This window comes from Pezoporus occidentalis, unplaced genomic scaffold, assembly GCF_034315485.1.
Source record: "Pezoporus occidentalis ecotype Australia unplaced genomic scaffold, CSIRO_AGI_Poc_V1 ctg248, whole genome shotgun sequence".
Lineage (NCBI taxonomy): Eukaryota > Metazoa > Chordata > Aves > Psittaciformes > Psittacidae > Pezoporus > Pezoporus occidentalis.
Genome location: NW_026914372.1, coordinates 496,051 through 513,988, shown reverse-complemented (window position 1 = coordinate 513,988; position 17,938 = coordinate 496,051). Strand labels below are relative to the sequence as shown.

Here is a 17,938-nt window from a genome sequence, read left to right as displayed (position 1 = left end):
AGAGAAATGCTTTGGATAAAACCAAACACATATATGTATCTTTTTCCTAATCAGTAATCCAGTGTCTCAGCCCACATGAGGTGACAGGGAAATTATCCAGGAGCAGGGAACAGGAAGATGCCGAAGGAAACATACTCTGGGTAAATTACACCACACCACACACACATAGCTGCCCTGGCTATGCAAGTAATTACCCAGCCCAGTTACTCAGGAATCCAGCCCCCTGGATCCCAGCCATCCCTCAGCCCCTCAGTCTTTAAGTGTGGCGCCTTCCTATCAAACGACTATTTACCAAGGCAGCAGAGAGGCTAGGTGGGAAAAAAAAAGGGGGGGGGGGGGGAGGGGAAAAAAGCTGTACTAAAAACCTTAAAAATCCCCATAAAAGAATGGAAGGGATTATTCTTTTTCCAGCCATATCCTTGACTTCTTTTTGAACAAATGCAGAGAAGGATGGCAGGCTTCACAGAGCCAGCCACAGGCCTACAAATACTGGGAAAGAGCATCTGCAACATAACCACACCATGTAGCACAAGCACAGGACCTGAGCCTGCTGCTGGAGCTGAGAGCCCAAGAGGTAGCCCAAGGCTGAACTCTTCCAAAATCCACCTGCTCTCTGAAGGACTCAAGACCTAATTCCAAAGTGTGGTGCTACCCTGGCTTCTCATCAAGAGCGGCGGGTGCTCAAGAATGGGTAGGAGTTCAGCCTAAGGATAAAGTCCTTTAAGGCTGCAAGAAACGTGTTGTATTTCATTTCTGAGTGCCTTCATGTTGCAAGGCTGCTGAGCAAGGAACTCCCCTCTTTCCAGCAGAAATCTCCTCAAGTCATATTAACAGGCCTTAAGTATTTTTATTCAGCATGTTTTTCCACTGCACAGATTTTAGAATGTTGTTTAAAGGTGTGAATTAATTGATTACAATAATTAAATGTCATGATTCCTAGAAACTGCTAGGCATGTCCAAGAGTTTACAAACACACCTATGCACTAAGATCTTCCTGATTTGGTAACTTCAGGCAGAAGTTCTACCCCTTGCCTACAACAACCTTACTTTGAGCAGGGCTGGATTAAGGCATATCTTCTGCCTTAAAATGCCAGCATATGGAGTCAGAGGATTACATATCAGTCTAACCTCTAATTAGAGAAATGAAGCCACTTGTGGTTACTTACAATACAAATTAAACCTGTGAAGCAAATACAAACTAAATGGGAAAAACTACAACTTGCTTGGGTTCGAAAACAGGTAAAACAATGTCTTCTAATAGGCAGGGCTCCCTTTCCATCCTGTTGGGATGATACCTGCAGGGGTGTGGGCACCTACACCCAGCACCTACACTCTGACACCAGTCTCCGCGTGGGCACAGAGGCCAGCGGGCCCTGTGCAACGCTTGCCCATGTGGACGAGGACGAGAACGGCTCCTGGAAATCAGCGCCTCCTTCGCTGCTGCTGCAGAGGGGATGCGAGTACACCGGGGTGCAAGAGAGCTGTCCCCCGCTCTGGACACGGCACGACAAGCTGCAGCTGCCGCTTCCCCAGCAGAACTCCCCGCAGCCCAAGGGACCTTCTCCACCGCCACGCTGGCGACAGGACGATACCCCACACCGGGACGCTGCTCCGGCCCCAGCCACTAGAGGCACGGGCTGCCTCACACCCCCACCGAGCACCGTAGCGAGTCGTCCCGTCCCCCGTACACACCCCTATGGTGGGGTGCGGAATAAGGAAGGCCCAAACGTCAAATGGTTCCGAAAGACCCGGCGGTAAGCCAAAGCGGCCTCCCCGCAGCTGTGCTGTGCTGGGCCGGGCCTGGAATGCGGCGGAGCCCTCTAGCGGCGGCCGCCGTGCGTGCCGGCGGCGCTTGTCACATGTCGGAAAGTCCCCGGCGCTGCCGGTGGAAATCCCCGGTGGGGCTTTTTGTTGTTGTGTGTTTTCTCCTTTCTTCCTCGCCAGGGCGCTGAAACAGAAAGGGGAAAAAAAAAAAGCCCCAAGAGGCTCGGCTCAGCCCCTCATTCCGCGGCGGCAACAGCAACAACAGCAACAGCTCCGGCGCGGAGAGTGCGGCGGAGGGAAGCTGAGCCCTGGCTCGGTTCGGGGCTTGATGGCTGCCGAATACAACTTCTCCCCACCGCCCCAGCCCCGTTGCTGAAGCAGGAGTTACCGACCGGAGGAGGAGCCCGCCGGCGGACAGGTGAGCACCGCTTGAGCATAAGAAAGGCGGGAGGGAGGGAGGGAGGGAAGGAAGGCGGCGGGGCGGCTTCCCCTCCGGCGTGCCACTCGACTGCGAGGGGACCAGGCGGGTCCGCAGGGGTCGCGTTGGCCGCCTGCGGGCGTGCCGCGCCTCCTGCTGGCTTGGGCGGGCGCCGCGGGTGTGTTTCTTCAGCCCTGGAACTCCGTGGGTTTGTTACTGCTGCTTTTCGGAGGGCACGGAGTCGGTGTAACTCTATGAAACCACCGAACATCTCCGGACAGCGTGCAGCTTTCCCGAGCATCCCCGGTACTGCATGTTCAGGAAGGATGCCGCCTCAGATCGCTGTCGAATCATTGTTTACAGCCGTTCTGGGAACTCGTAGTACGTGTCAAAAGGTTAAAACAGTATAGTGTCTACTAAAGCGCGGTGCAGTATAAACTAATCTAATTGTAGCTGTGTTTTCTGACCTTTAAAGCCCTACCTTAGGTAGCTGGTAAGTTCTGCTTGTTTCATCACATTGTTTTTGAAAAATAAGAGTTGTTCAGCTGTTGCCTTCATTGACATCTAATGACTATAAATAGCACAGTGATTTCCATGTGTGGAAGGGAAAATATGCCTGCAGAATATAATATTGAGTAACAGTTTCAGCAAACGCTTCTCTAAACTCAGTACTTTTCGTTACATAAAGCTGGAAATAACCATTTCAAGGGTCCGTGCTGGTAGTGCTTAATCATGTGATTAGTCTTTATTCATGTAAGAAAATCCCATTGACTCAAGGACTCTACTTACATCAGTAAGAATTCAGACATCTCAGCGCAAAGTACAGCTATTAAACAAAGATTAATAAAGGCTTGTTTATGTTTAATTTTTTAAATCATCCATACATTTAAATACGGGATTACAAAATAGCACGTGTAAAACCATATTGGTAGGGAGAGTTCATGAGAAAATGTGTTATTTCCATTATACGGCTGTATGTTGGTGGAGGAATGATAATAATATGCCATGTTTGTTAGCTAAAGAAAACATTTTCCATGTATTGCAAGAAATGCCAGCTCTGAGCCCTGTCTCTAGTGCTCTTACAAGATCAGAGGAAGTGCTGTGTGAATTGCAATTGCTCTGACTGAGCGGAGAGGACTTTGCAGCATCTTGTATTTCACCTGCTTCTTTTTAGGGCTTGATGGGACATCTACTGAACCTCTCCATCACCTGTTACTTTGAGAGGTTATAGAAGGCAGCTTTTGGCAGCAGGTGTTTAAGGCCCCCATCATACTCTGGCAGGGTCCTTTCCAGTGCTCTGGTTATGTGGTTGGAGGTGGAGGTTACCAATGGAAGTGTCTTGGGGAAGAGGAGAGAGCAGCTGGTTCCCTGTGGGAAGGGCGCGCTAAGTCATTTTGTGCAAGAGGGGTCTTCTGCCTCTGCAGACCTGGGAGTGTCTTCCTGGTCAGTCCATCAGGCTGTAGACCTTCCTCCTCTTCCTGGCCTTCCAGACTCACATCTCCCTGAGAAAGTTTCCTAATAGCTTCATAAACTGGTTTTCAGTTGCTTCTTGTCTACCTGTACTTGGAAAGGTGTATATTCAGCTCTTGATAGATATTTATGCCTTGATATTTGTCCGTAGATTCGTAACCACAATGGTGTGTTCTCCTCATGTAGCCAGCTGTGTTCTAAACACGTTAGGCATGACTACCTTTATTTGCCTTAATAGAAATTTTCCTTTCTTTTTAAACAGAAAGACAGCATTGGAAACCTCTCCATGTAAAAATAGGTTGTTGGTAGTGTTATTGTAGTGCACAGGGGTTTTGAGGAATGTGGTCCCTACGTTTGGCTCTAGCTAGCCACAGAGTTAGTGTGCCATGCATAAGTTCTTCAGAAATGTAGATAGTTTGAGGTTATGGGGGTTTTTGTTCTTCCTGCTATAGCCCATGAGGCCAGAGATACTGAAGAAAGGGATGCAGGGCAGCAAACATTACGTGTCCCACTGTGGAAAAATATTGGGGTTTTTGAGCCAAATGGAAATGCTTTTTTAGCTATGTTGACTTACCTCTGAGTAATAGCAGCACTGCAGCCTGCACCCCCACACACAGCACGAGCATCTCTGGGCAGTAGCCCTAATGCTCACAAAATACAAGAAGGCTCAAGAAGAGTAATATAAGCCTGTCCTTGAGTACTTGCTCTGCAACAAATTTGCTATCTTCAGCCACCATAAGTATGGGGCAGATGCTAGCATGGCATGCAATTCTTGGGGCTCATTTTGCACTGAACCAAGCATCCCTTCTCAGAGTGTATGGGCTGTGGAAATGTGAAATGGTCATTATCTGCTGTTTTTTTGGCATGTCATCAAAATGAGAGCTTGAAACATGCTGGAAGTTCAGCAAGTTCATATGGGATTACACTGTGCTATTATCAGTTAGTCAAGTTTCCAGGATAATTTTCCCTTCCCTTGATCTTGCCTTCTTTTATCCTTACTTTTATTTAAATGCCTTTTTTTTTTTTTAATGATGCAGTTTCCTTAGTTATGGATAAATTGTCTTTAATATCTCAGTAAATGATAGCAGAAAATGATGGAAAGTCAGTATCTATACCCAAGAAATGCAGAAAGGCTAATGGGTATCAGCTTTAAAAAGCATCATCTGTATGAGGCGCAGTGGACTTCATCCACTCTGTGGTTGTTTTAGGCAAAACTGCAGTCAGAATCCAGCCCCTGAAACTGCCTTCTCAGTCTCTGCAGAAGTGATAGCGCTGTCGCGCAAGGACACTAACATGTCAATAAAAGGATGCTTTTTCATTTCAGATGTCTTCTAGAAACATGGCTGGCCAACACATCCTTCCCCAAGCTTTGTATCAGAGCAATATGCTGAAAGCCATGAAGATTAGAGAGAGGACACCTGAAGATCTGGTCAAACCCCCCAGTGGAATAATTCACCACTTCAGGACTATGCACAGATACACCATAGAAATGTTCAGAATGTGCCAGTTTTGCCCTCAGTTTCGGGAAACGCTTCAGAAGGCCCTGACTGACCAGGCCACCCAGACTTCGCTGGAGCGCCAGAGGAAGCTCAACTGGTGCATGGAAGTTCGGAGACTTGTCCCTTTGAAGACTAATGGTAAGTTGTGAGCACATCTTTTCACTTGCATTGAAATGGCTGATATGAATGTAGCACTTTTATTAATAGCATCTGAGTTCATGTTACTGAATCAGAAGCGCACAGCTTTAAAGAAGTGATGCCTTTTAATCTTAGTTCTGTAAACTAAAATTCTTTCCGCATGACATAGTGTTCTGAGGCTGTAGCAGACCCCTGCCCATACCACAGGGTTATGAATAGCCTGAAAATCTCACAGATGTTTTCTTAATATCGGTAACCTGTGGCATGTCAGAATAAAATACCAGGCAGGAAACTTGAATCTGACTCTGTGGTGTGTTGGCTGCCTCATTAGAAGTGCTGAGCTGCCTTTAATGCCAGGCAAGAGGAGCCTTCAGCTTTGAGTGGCGGGGATGCATTCCTACGTGTGTATATAGCAGAATTAATGTCCTGCCATAAGCCCTGCCTTCGTAGCTGTCAGGCAGGGTTCACTTGCTGATCCAACTTTAATGGTGGTGCAGGCAGGAGTGTCCTGGACATGGAGCCTCTGAGAGCCTGTCCTCACTGGCCCTGGAGTCAGCACCCTGCACCCGGCTGCCTCCCTCATCCTCAGCTACCTGGCAGGGTTTGCCAGCTCTTGCATTCCCTCAGCACTCACCAGTAACTACTGTGTGTTTGATTTATAGCCATTCTTGTGCAACACCAAGTTGCAGTGCCCTTTTCTTTCAAGGGTAAGTGCTGGTTTGAGGACTTGGATTTTGGGTTAAATTGTGTGTATTGCATCAAATGCTGTAAATTAAAAGGTACTGCCGCAGCTCAAAGACTGCCTGAATGGGTCACATGTGTCCACAGTCTTGAGCAGGAAACTTTTGCACATGACTGTAAGGTTTGCTGGGCATTTCACATTCAGTGGAGAAAAGATTCAGTAATAGCTATGACTGATGGTCACGTACCTGAAAACTTGGACTCAGGATTCCCTACAGCACAGATTGTGCCAAACTGGGAAGGTAGACTGGGACAGTGAGGACTCCAGGAACATGGAAAATACATACTCTGCTCAAAGAGCAGATCACAGTGGCTATAGGAACACTGGGTGTGGTAGACCTGCAGCCTTGTTGAAGTCCTTCTGTTATGTTCTGTGGATGCTGCTTTTCTTATCTGCTTATATACTCATTGTCCTTATCTTCTAGTCCACATTCTTCCCATCCCAAGTTCTACCATGTTTCTCAGTCTGATTGTACACAGACGTGTTGTGCAAAAGCCGTAACAGAACTGCTGTGCTAATGTTACTGCCCTGACCTAGAACAGCCTGATCCCAATGTGTGTCTCTGTAACTGTGATAGAGGCATTGTCCTTATGGTGAGCTTCTGTGGGCTGCCTCTGCACTGGCATAAAATTCTCATAATTGTAATTAGGCTGTGCATGGAGTTCATGTGATCTTGTACTTCCAGAAGGGCTGGAGTGGCAGCTGGGATAGGCAGCACTCTACAGGTTCTAGGAAGGTAACATTGCTGGGAGCATTGCATCTTCCAAACTTCGCCCCAAGAGATGCACTCTAACAGATTTGCTAGGAAAATGGACAATGTGTGGGTGAATAGCAGCAGTTTTAGAATCCCTCTGTCTCCTGTCAATATGAGCCCTGCCGGGGTTAACACTGCCTGGACGGGCCCTTGTTGCTGACAACCTTATACTTAATAACTGTGACTTCTTGCCTTGTCTCATGACTGTCAACCAGTGTTACACATGGGAACAGTGTGGACTTGTATCTCATTCATGAGCCAGCATACCAATATACAAGATGCTGAAATATTAGGGCAAGTTGAGGGAAGGCAAAGCAAGGACCTTGTTTGTGGCTCCCCTGTACCCTGTGCACTTGGCTGCTCAACCAGCTTCAGCTCAGTGCTTTAGGGTCATCAAGGGCATGAGTAGCAGGAGTGGCTTTGTGAATCTGGTTTATGCAAAGTAGTTGTAGTGAGAGACCTTAGCACAGGAGAGGAGGTAGATCCGACTGAGGGAGAGGATCCCTGAAAGAAGGAACAGAAGCCTGGAGAAGCCATGTATTATCCCAGAAAATACATGGGGTTGTATGTTGGGGTTTCATTTGGCATGAAGAGTATTTTATTAAAGGATTTAGCTGCTTAACCTATAGATGTGGGAGGAATGTATTAGCTCTTTCAGTCAGCGGTGGGCTTCCTTCAGAAAATTCTGGGGTTTTTTTTTGGATGAAAGTTGTAATTGTTGAAAACAGAGAAAGTATCTCCTATAGGATCTTTCAGTGTATATTTTACCTGATATGAGTTTGTGGAGTGGTTGGGATTTTTTAATAAAAACCCCACCCTTTTGAATCCCCACGCGTTTCTTCGCAGACCTGTGATGGAGGATAGAAGGAAAGCAGTAGGAATACAGAAATTGAAACTCTTTCTTGTTGGCTGCTGGCTGCTTTTTAATTTAAAAATTCTAGCCTCTCTTGGCTGCAGAGATTTCGCTTGTATAATGAATTGGCATTCATTCCAGCTCACCCTGCCACACCCCCTGGGAAAGTCCGAGGGAGGCTCCACTGCTCAGCCCGGCACACCGCAGAACAAAAAGTACAACTGTTACTCAATTGGTAGTCAAACAGGGCAGGGGAATTCCAAGTGCTGTGTAAGGAATTTTGGGCAGCACATCTCAATATAGAATTGAAAGTGAGCTCTCGGAGAGGGAGCAAATACTTAATCTTATCTTTACTCTAGATTTTGCAAAGGGAAAATTTTAATGGGATTAGTATGTCAGCTTTCTCGGTCAGAAGGAAACCCAGTCAGATTTCTGTCTTACATGTTGTTCCCTGATTTTTGAGCTCCAGTAAGCAGCCCATGGACTTGAAGTAAACTTAGCAGGACAGTATTCAGAAACCAGAAGGCAGCTGCAGGAACCTGATGTGCACTGAGTCTGTAACAATTCATGAAGTGTTGAGCTTTTTCCAAATGAAAAAAAAACTAGTAGCTTTACCACGGTCATGTTCTCTATTCCAAGGAAATTGCTGTGGCTTTCTAGCACTGGGTCAGTCTGTTTACCACTGTAGTAAACACCGGACCTAGTTTTCTATCTAAGGATATGATAATAATGATTTGTGATGGCTGCCTTTCAGGGCAGGCATCCCCTTTTGAAGAAGATTGCTAGGGATAGAACTTGAAACCCAGCCATAGGCATATTTTGTCACACCTTTTAATTAAGTTAGTTGACTCCTCTGAGTCTCAGTTTCACCCCCTCTGAAATCGCAGAACATCACTTTCCTTCCTACCTGTAAAGAGGACTTTTTTAGTGCAAGGAGGGTGTCTAAATGAAAATCAAATCATTATTTTTCATTTAATTTTGTGTTTTAAAGAAAAACCCTCTAAATGAAATATTTAACAGCCCAGCATACTACCAGTTCTGAGAGGAAGGAAAGAGGTGTTCCTATGGTTGCTTTACATAAATCACTTACTCTTTTCTATGTTGTTTTTTTATTGCAAATCCTCTATCAAGCAGGGCCAAGTGCCAATCCTTTCAGTGCAGTGCTTGCCAGGGGACATGAGGCTTAGTGCTACTACAGTATTTTCTTAGTGGTTTCTATTATCTCTACCACGTGCCATCATGTGTGTATTTGTGTCAACACTGATGAGGGAAAGTTATGTGTTCTTTTTGTAGTTTTAAGATGATTTTGTTGCATTCAAAACCTATTTCAACTATGTTTGACGTTTGCAGTTGACCCCAAAGTTTAGTTCGTGGTACCAGTCAAAGTTAATAAGGGGCATTATTGAATGACAAAGGGACAAAACCAGTAGAGAGGAGACTTTCTTCCTTTCTGAGCAAAGAGCTCATAGCTGTGGTCTCCTTATTAAAACCCTTCTGTCTGAGGCTTAGGGAGAAGTACATAGGGAATATGCATTTGTGCCGCATAATTCCATATCCTGAGTGCTTGTGGGGTTTTACTTGAGCAACCATTTAAAAATAATGTACTCTTTCTTTTTTTTTGCAGGTGATGGCAATTGCCTCATGCATGCTGCATCACAGTACATGTGGGGTATTGAAGATATTGACCTTGTCTTAAGAAAAACATTGTTTAGTGCACTGAAGGAGATTGACACACGGAACTTCAAGCTCCGCTGGCAGCGGGAGGCTATTAAATCCCAGGAGTTTGTAGAAACAGGACTCCACTATGACACCCGGGTAAGGTGGCCTGAGGGAATGCTGCTGTTTTCTGATGCTTGTCAGCATTGCCTTATTGATTTAGTTCGCTTTTTGGCTTCATGGATTCCGCTATTAGTGGAGAGTGCAAATAGTTTTCCTGTGGAGTAAATGGGAAAATGTGATTATTTTGAGTCCTGCTGAGCTGCAGCTGGTTCCTGACCTCCATGTCTTTGAACTGTTACTAAGGGATGTTTCTTTCCCCAGAACTGGGAGGAGGAGTGGGAATACCTCATTGAAATGACCTCCCCAGAAACATCTGGGGCTCGAAACAGGCTTCCATATAATGCACTGGAAGAAATCCACATCTTCATCCTTGCTAACATCCTCAGAAGGCCAGTTATTGTCCTTGCAGGTGAGTTGCCCAGCCAGTCATCTCACTGTGTTACTCTGTGCTGTGTTGGTAATCTTACTTTGGTAATGGCTGCTTTCTGGCAGATGCATTTCAGAACAGGGTGTTTTTAGCAATTGTTCTAAACCAGCCAGAGTATGTTTTTTCTTGCCTGTAGCACATACTTATTTGTGTTTATTTGTGTTTTCTTTTTCTCCCTTATGCAGATAAAGTGGTAAGAAGTTTAGAGTCAGGCTCCAGTTTTGCTCCTCTGAACGTTGGGGGTATTTACTTGCCTCTCCTTTGGCCAGCAGAAGAATGCTACAGGTACCCAGTTGTGCTTGGCTATGACAACATGCATTTTACACCACTAGTGACTCTGAAGGACAGCGGACCAGGTATTCTTCAAGTACCTTCTTTGGTATTTATGTGGCTTCTTCAGTATCACCATGGTGGTAAAGCATTTAAAGTATAATCTGGTTTAGATTTGCATTCTTAAAGTTAAAATAAATGTAAAAGATTCCTTTGGAATATGTTCTCGATGTGTGACCAAAACCAGCTTCGTCTGTAAACCTGAAACTAAATGAGAACTAAAGGTTGCCCTCAAAATGCGATCTGAAAGTAGAGTGCAACTCACCTGCTTGCAGGCTGGAATCAGTCAAAGGGTGGCCTCTGCTTCCTTGTGTTCTGGTCTCCTTTCCACACCTTGTCATAAGAGAAGAAGCTTTGAAGGACACAGCCTAACAGCAGTGTACTGCTGTCTGGCAGGGATCATGAAGTATATGCTTTGTCATTTTTTAATGCACTTCTGAATGGATACCTGTTCTGCAGGTTCAGGTTAGGCATCTTCCTGTGGAAAGGCATAACAAACTAAGATCTACAATGCTGCCCACACTGAGAAGAAAATTGCTAGGGGGAGAAACATAAAAACTCCATGGGATAGGGCTAAGTTTGTGGTCTAGATGTGTCTGTGTCCTCCCCCAGTGGCACTGTTTAGAAACTGGTTGGTCTGGCCAGCCATTCTCCTCTGTCTTCAAAATTCACCAGCAGTGGTGACATCTCCATGTTTTGCAACTTGTGGTTACTCCTGCCTGGTAAAATATATAGATAGATATAGATATAGATATAGATATCGCTAATTCATCTTGTTTCCCCACAGAAATCCGGGCCGTCCCTCTGGTCACCAGTGAAAAAGGCAGATTTGAGGATTTGCGTGTGCACTTTCTGACAGACACAGAAGAGAGGGTGAAAGAGCAGCTGCTGAAAGACTATTTGATGGTGATAGAAATTCCAGTGCAAGGCTGGGATCATGGAACAACGCATCTAATTAATGCTGCAAAGTGAGTGTCATTCCTGTTTCCTCCAAGCCATCTTGTTTACAGAGATGGGAGAAGCTGGACAGTCCAGTGTGTTCCTTCAGCCTTTCCTTCCTTCCACAGTAGTGCCTGTGTTTACCCTCTGAAATATTAAATATTTACATTCCTGTTGACATGCTTTGTAGTTGTATGAGCCCAGACCAGTTTCAGATTTAAAGGCAAGAATGTCTTCAGACTTAGCAGACTGAAACTAGTGTTTTGGAAGAGTAAACCCAATGCATTACTTCCACTGACTTTAAATTACACAGAAGGGTGGCTGAAAAGTAGTTACATCCAGGAACTAGTTAAACTCGACTCTTGCGCCTTCTGTAAGGGCACATTGCATAAAAGGCAGTTGGTGTAATTTTGGCTGCCCTAGGGAAAGTACTTAGTGGTATGTTCTTAGCACAGATGCCTTGACGCCCTGGGCGGTTGCAGTGTTGTAGGCAGGAAATTGTGGCTGGTGGAGGAACCGGCGTCTGTGCTCATTCCCCTGATGGTTAAGCATCAGAAACGTGCAAGGGGCAGCTGGTGGCACCCATCGTCTCTTCTTGCATTTATGGGATGCTGATAGCAGTGTCCGTATAGCCCCTTTCCCAGAGTAGGGGGGAAGTGACTCCCTGTATCCTCTGTCTTTGCTTCTATTACAACACAGGAAGGTATCTTCATGCTGTTGGGTGGTTTTGGTTTAGAAGCCTTGAAATTTGAAGTCCTTCTATCCAAAGGTTATACGCATACATGAAGAGTAGAAATGGAGCTTACCTAGGCCCACTGCACAGATATTACCATTACCGGTAATGTTCCAGAACACGCCTCAATCCTACCAGCTGTGGCATGGTGAGGCTCCGGTGTGGGATTTTCCCCTGCTGTTGGGGGCAGAGTAGGGATGATATGGATGCTAGTGTTACACACACACCACACTGAGGCCCTGTAATTTGTGTGCAGAATTGCACTGGTGGATACAGACCAAACAGGGCAAAACCGGGAGCAGATTTCATGATAAGCTGTATCGGAAAACACTGAACCCACTGTAGGAGAGGCTCATGCTGCTGGTGAAGACAAGGATCTTCTATTGTAACCCCTGCTCAGCTGAGCACTGGTCTTCAGAGGTATTCAGGATTTGGGAGACTTTTCAGTTTTGAGAGATTATCCATATTCTTTGTGCAAACAGCTCTCAGATAGAAAACCCTCACCTAGAAAATCCTTTTAAGAATACTTCGTTTAGCATCATGTCAGACCACTTTATTAGATGTGAAAGTCTCCATTTGACATCACTGAACACCTGCCTTTAAAATTATTTCCATTTACAGCAACAGTTTTAACATCCTGGATCTTCTAGCTGAGTAATATGGATGTGCATTAAATCTACATTTCCTCCTCACATTGCTTGCATTTGCCTCCACCCCCACCATCTGCCCTTTTCACCCACTGATGCAATCTTCCTTTTCTGGCTGTCAGGTTAGATGAAGGCAACCTACCCAAAGAAATAAACCTTGTGGAAGATTACTTTCAACTGGTGCAGCATGAGTACAAGAAGTGGCAGGAGAATGCTGAACCTGCAAGAAGAGAGAACTGCTCCAGGAACAGACAGGAACTGTCTCTTTCCCAGCTCTCCCTCTTACAGGTGAAATGTGAAACACCAAATTGCCCTTTCTACATGTCTGTGAACACCCAGCCCTACTGTCATGAGTGCTTTGAGCGGAGGTCACAAGGAAACAAAGGAAGAAAGCAGACCTCCTCAACAGCACCTGAGAAACTGATGGCAGCTGGGGCAGGCTCCTCCCATGGCGATGTTATTGAGCCTGGGGGATGGACATCTGAGGGGCCTGTAACAGGGCCTCGCTCCGCACCTCCAATGGCTCCAAGCCTTTTCCTATACAGCGAGACCACAGCCATGAAATGCAGGACACCAGACTGCCCCTTTACATTGAATGTGCAACACAACGGGCTTTGTGAACGCTGCTACAACTCCAGGCAGCTTGGTCCTTCCAACAACTTGGATGACCGGAAACATTTAGACTATGCCACGTGCAAGGTGTGCCGTCAGAAGGTCAAAAGGACTTTCAATGGCACATGCAGCACTTGCTTCAAGAGGTCTACAGAGCGCTCCTCAAATGGCAGCCCTGCTTTACTGCCCGCGTGCCACCAGAGATCCACATCTGACCCATCACAGATCTTGCAGAGCCTCCTCCAGCACCCCTGCCATCAGGTTCCCAACAGCCCTGACGACGAGCCACTGCCACCAGTGCTGCTGCCGGAGGAGAAGAGAGGGGGCAACCTCTGCAGGAAACCTGGCTGCAAGTTCTTTGGGACATCGCAGAATGAGGGCTTTTGCACGCTGTGTTTCTTTGAGTACAGGGAAAACCATGGTAAGTGGAGATGGGGTGAGCTCTGACACACTTCAGCTGTAGATTGGCCTCCTTGAGCTATGAAGCTGTGCATGCACTGGGTGCTGAAAGGGTGGGGGGTGATGGGAATGGTGTGGAGCAGAAGCAGCAGTGTGAGAAGGTGCTTTTTTGGCTGATAATATCTCATAAGAGGGCACACAGTAACAGTGTGGGAAATTGTGAAATGTCTTGTAAAACTTCCTGTCAGCTTTCATGGAAGCAAAACTAGCTCAAGGACAGAGGTGGGGTTTGATCCCTCCCCACCATCCACTGCAGTCATGATTTGGTATGAATTTTCTTCACAGCTAGACAAGTTATAAGGGTCAATGAGGAAAATGCTATTGTATTGATGTTACTGAAAACCAGTTATGTTAGCAAGTCTTTTAAAAAGCTTGGGATGAATTTGAAGATCTGTATCTGTTCTAGATGTAACAGATACAACACCCTGGCATCACTACTGAAGTCACCTTGCTAAGCAGATCAAGTAAAAGTTGACTGTAAATAATGTTCTTGTATTTTGAGGTAATTTAGAAGTGCATTGTTACAATCTACCTTGAAATCTTCCTTGGTGATATCATACGTATGCTTGCCCGTGTGTGTTTAAAGGCAGGCCTTCAAAACCGCAATACCCTGGGAACAAATCACAACATGAAAGCTTCATCTTTCATAGAATCATAGAATAGTTAGGGTTGGAAAGGGCCTTAAGATCATCTAGTGCCAACGGCCATGGGACACCTCACACTAAACCATGTCACCCAAGGCTTCATCCAACCTGGCCTTGAACACTGCCCTGTTACACAGGCAAAGAGCCTTTTGGTATAGAAGGTGAAAGGCACATGTAAGAGAGAATAATTGCTTCTCTCTTACGTCTCATTGCAGACAAATGTGCCAAAAGAAACACAGAAATATAAGATGGTTTGGGTCGGAAGAGACCTTTAAAGACCACATAGTCCAACTCCCCTGCCGTGTGTAGGAACATCTTTCACAATGCTGCGCTTTCAAATTATGGAGCCTCTATGCCAGCTTGCAATAGCTTATTTTCCAGTGTTGTTCACAATGAGAATTTTTTCCTTCAGATTGTGGAATATATAAGATTGCTTCATAAGACCCAAAAAGCATAAGGCACTTTTTCCCATTAAGGTCTGTGCTACTGTACTACCATTACTCCTGAAATGGAGGAGGCAGGGGAATGTCAGGCTAGGTCACAGATGACATGCTGAAGCCAAAGGTGAAATTCCTCTTGACTTCAGTGGGGTCTATTTTTCCCACTGAGGGCAAGTTTTTCCCAAATCAGTTGTTTCAACAGGTTCTGATGTGAAAATCTGGCTGTATTAGCTCCCTTATTTATGTAACATGTAGGAAAGTTCATTAACTGAGGGGCTCAGGATTGTCACATGTTTTGGGTTATTTTTATTTTTCAATTGGGTAACTTTTCATAGTTGCTTTGGCTCATCACATCTGTGAGGCTCATTCAAACTCCTCCTGTCCTTTGTATTACAGACAGCGCTTTGCTATGCCACCAGAGGAGACCTCAGAGGAAGTCCTCACCAGTGGGTCAGTCAGGGACCTCTGCTGCCACCTTCCGTAACACTGTGTCCTGCCAGTGGCGTAACTGTGACACCCTGGGCAGCACGATGCTGGAGGGGTACTGCCAGAACTGCTTCATTAAAGCCCAGAACCAGCGATTTCAGGAAGCAAGGAGAACAGAAGAACAGCTGGTGAGACAGCCAGAAGTAAGTGTGAACTTCTCACCATCTTCCTGTTGCTTACCACTGCATGTTTTTCTCTTGTGTGAACAACTCAGGGTGCATACTAGAAAATCCTCTACTGACTGCATCCGAAGTATCGTGGAGAGACAAGGCATGATTTTTGTGTGCTGCAACTGAGCAGCACTCCTAAAAGCTGCCCTCAGTTTAGGGTTATCATGACAGGGGTCAGTTTTACCTTAGCTGGGAGTTTGCCAGCAATTTTAGTGGAAGCAATTGGACCAACAGGTGATTTGTTTGCTGGCTGGGGAGAGATTTTAATTACTACTCTAGATCTATGCAACTGCATCGAGGGCTTTAGTCCACTTCATGTTGCCTTTTTTATTGAGCCCATTACAAACTTTTTGTTCCACATTTTTTTGTGTTTTATAAATTTGGTTTGGCCCTTTTAGAATTGAGAGTTACCAAAGATAAAAACAATTACTGATTTTTTTTTTCTAAGAAATGACATAATCTGTGATTTTCTTTGGTAAAGCCCAACTTGGCTTTTGGTATTGCACTTTTCAGAAGCAGCATGTGTCTGCATGTGACCTCAGTGATTACCTATACAAACCATGACCAGAGTTGCAAATGAATGAAAAGCCACTTGTGCTGCAGGCACAGCAACTGACAGTGTGTTTTAATGTTTTGCAAGAGAACAGAGCAGCGCAGAGATCTGCAGCGAACAGCATTGAGTAAGCAGAAGAGACCGTGTGCTGTGGCTTCATGTAGAAACAACCTGGACAGCAGGAACAATGACTTGTGCCAGGAGTGCCAGCGCCTCGGTCTGCTTCCACCATCAGGGAGTGCCAGGAACCCATCTGCAGAGGAGCCCCCAAAGCAGCGCTGCCGAGCCCCTGCCTGTGATCACTATGGCAATGCCAAGTGCAACGGCTACTGCAATGAGTGCTACCAGTTCAAGCAGATCTATGGCTAGTGGAGGGGAGGACTTGGTAAAGAACAGGAAAGCAGTACCAGCTACTTCCTTTACTGAAATGGTGCTATGTCCAGAACACTGAACAGCCCTGGGAGGGGGAGGGAGGGGAGGAATATAAGTTGTGTGCTCATGTTCATGTTTATTCCCAAGATGGGAATAAATGTCTACTTCCTCTAAACACTGCATACAAGGACTGCTGAGAAAAGCAGGTTGCCTTCTGCACAGAGCTTTTGTGACTAAGCTCCTACAATGCCATATTTAATTCTTGGACTTCCCAGGAGGAAGTGTGAAGCATTTGAATCCAGAGAACTTCCCAGTTCTGCTTCTTTCTTAATACCTCCCCTGCTCCCGGGTGAGGCGCTGCAGCTGCTGTCAGAGGTGCAGGACCTCTTTGTGTTCGCATACATCAGTCAGAGGCAAGTCTTTCCTGAGCGGGATCCTGCAGGACAGGCTGATGCAACTTGCAGTTCATGTCTAAAGAAACTTGCTGTGGGTTGCATGTTGGTGTTCTTACAGAGCTCTTCTAGGTGGGAGCTCCCACAGGTGTTCAGGGTGTTAATGGTGAGCAGTGCTGTGTTTGCAGAGCCCTCGGTAAACCACAGCCAGATACAAGACCAGCATTGGTCTGCTCCTTTAACATGTTTAACTAATCAGCATTTAGATCCTTTCCCATATCCCAAGACATCTGAAAAAACAGGTGATTACAGAAGCAACTTTCATGAGCATATGCATGTGATGGGAAAATGGAATCCTGCTGTTCCCTGCTCTTACAGAAGGAATTGCCTCCAACAGACAAAAAAGAACCCAAAGTCCTTCAGCTTCAGTTCTGAAACCAGAGGAACTCTTCTCTTGCATTTTAAGTGTTGGGAATATGCGTGCTGCTCTTCTTACCCATTTCTCTGTCAATTCTGTCATTCTTGATGTGATTCTGTTATGCAAGCAGCTTGGAGCTCCATAGGAGAATGCTTTTGGTTTGAGATTTTACTCCTGGAGTTCAATCTCTGCAGTACTTTTGTGATCTTGCTGTTACTGTTGTGCCTGATGCCTGCTTCTCTATTCTCCTTTCATGCCTTGAAAGTTTTCAGCATCTATTTTGCTGCTATGATTTTGGAGGTGACACCTCTTCTAAGTTGCTTCTCAAATTTAGAAACTTTCTCTACTTATCAAAAAACAGTTTTTTGAAAAGACAAAAAAAAACAAACTCATGACTTATTTCTGTTAAAGTTCATGTATTTGTGAAACTTAATGTGAACATGTTTTATTAAAATATTTATACTATTTGAAACAATGCAACTTGAAATTTGCACAGCTAGGTTTTTTTTTTTTTAATGTGTATTTACCCTTGTGTTGAAAGTTACAAACTTAAATGTATAATTGAGAAACATTCTCTGATATAAAGAAATAAATTATTGAAGGATTGACTTGGTGATTTTATACTGATAAGAGAGAGCGCAGTTGAGCATGGGACACCCCCCCCGAAGAAAGCATTTCTGTCCAGGACCACCATTCAGCGTGTTACCAAGTGCTACCTCGTTCAGATCATGTAGCCAAGCACTTGGAAGAGGTGATAACTTACTGAGAATCTCTGCATACTCTCACCTTATGTCAGATTTCTCTTAGGAAGAGCTCTTGGTACTGTCGGTGTGCACAGGGAGTTGCTCCTGTGGGTACAGAGTATCTCCAGTCCCCAAAAGGATGGATGTGGGAGAGTA

At 45.4% G+C, this 17,938-nt stretch overlaps 2 protein-coding genes across 3 annotated transcripts; one reads left to right on the top strand and one right to left on the bottom strand.

The window, feature by feature from the left end:
- Nucleotides 1-1,815: 1,815 nt before the first annotated feature.
- Nucleotides 1,816-2,453, bottom strand: LOC134165727 (uncharacterized). The gene is made up of 2 exons (XM_062622775.1): nt 2,157-2,453; nt 1,816-1,948 (listed from the first exon to the last, which is right to left on the bottom strand). Exons 1-2 carry the CDS (start codon nt 2,451-2,453, stop codon nt 1,856-1,858), a joined length of 390 nt encoding a protein of 129 aa, XP_062478759.1. The 3' UTR covers nt 1,816-1,855.
- TNFAIP3 (TNF alpha induced protein 3) lies at nt 1,863-17,644 on the top strand. 2 transcript variants are annotated; one of them, XM_062622810.1, is made up of 9 exons: nt 1,863-2,182; nt 4,977-5,289; nt 9,263-9,453; nt 9,679-9,826; nt 10,030-10,200; nt 10,962-11,142; nt 12,616-13,526; nt 15,045-15,277; nt 15,945-17,644. In XM_062622810.1, exons 2-9 carry the CDS (start codon nt 4,977-4,979, stop codon nt 16,224-16,226), a joined length of 2,430 nt encoding a protein of 809 aa, XP_062478794.1. In that variant the 5' UTR covers nt 1,863-2,182; the 3' UTR covers nt 16,227-17,644. The 2 variants fall into 2 exon arrangements, with proteins under 2 accessions (XP_062478794.1, XP_062478795.1); XM_062622811.1 differs by lacking the exon at nt 1,863-2,182 and adding an exon at nt 2,391-2,675.
- The last annotated feature ends 294 nt before the right edge of the window (nt 17,645-17,938 follow it).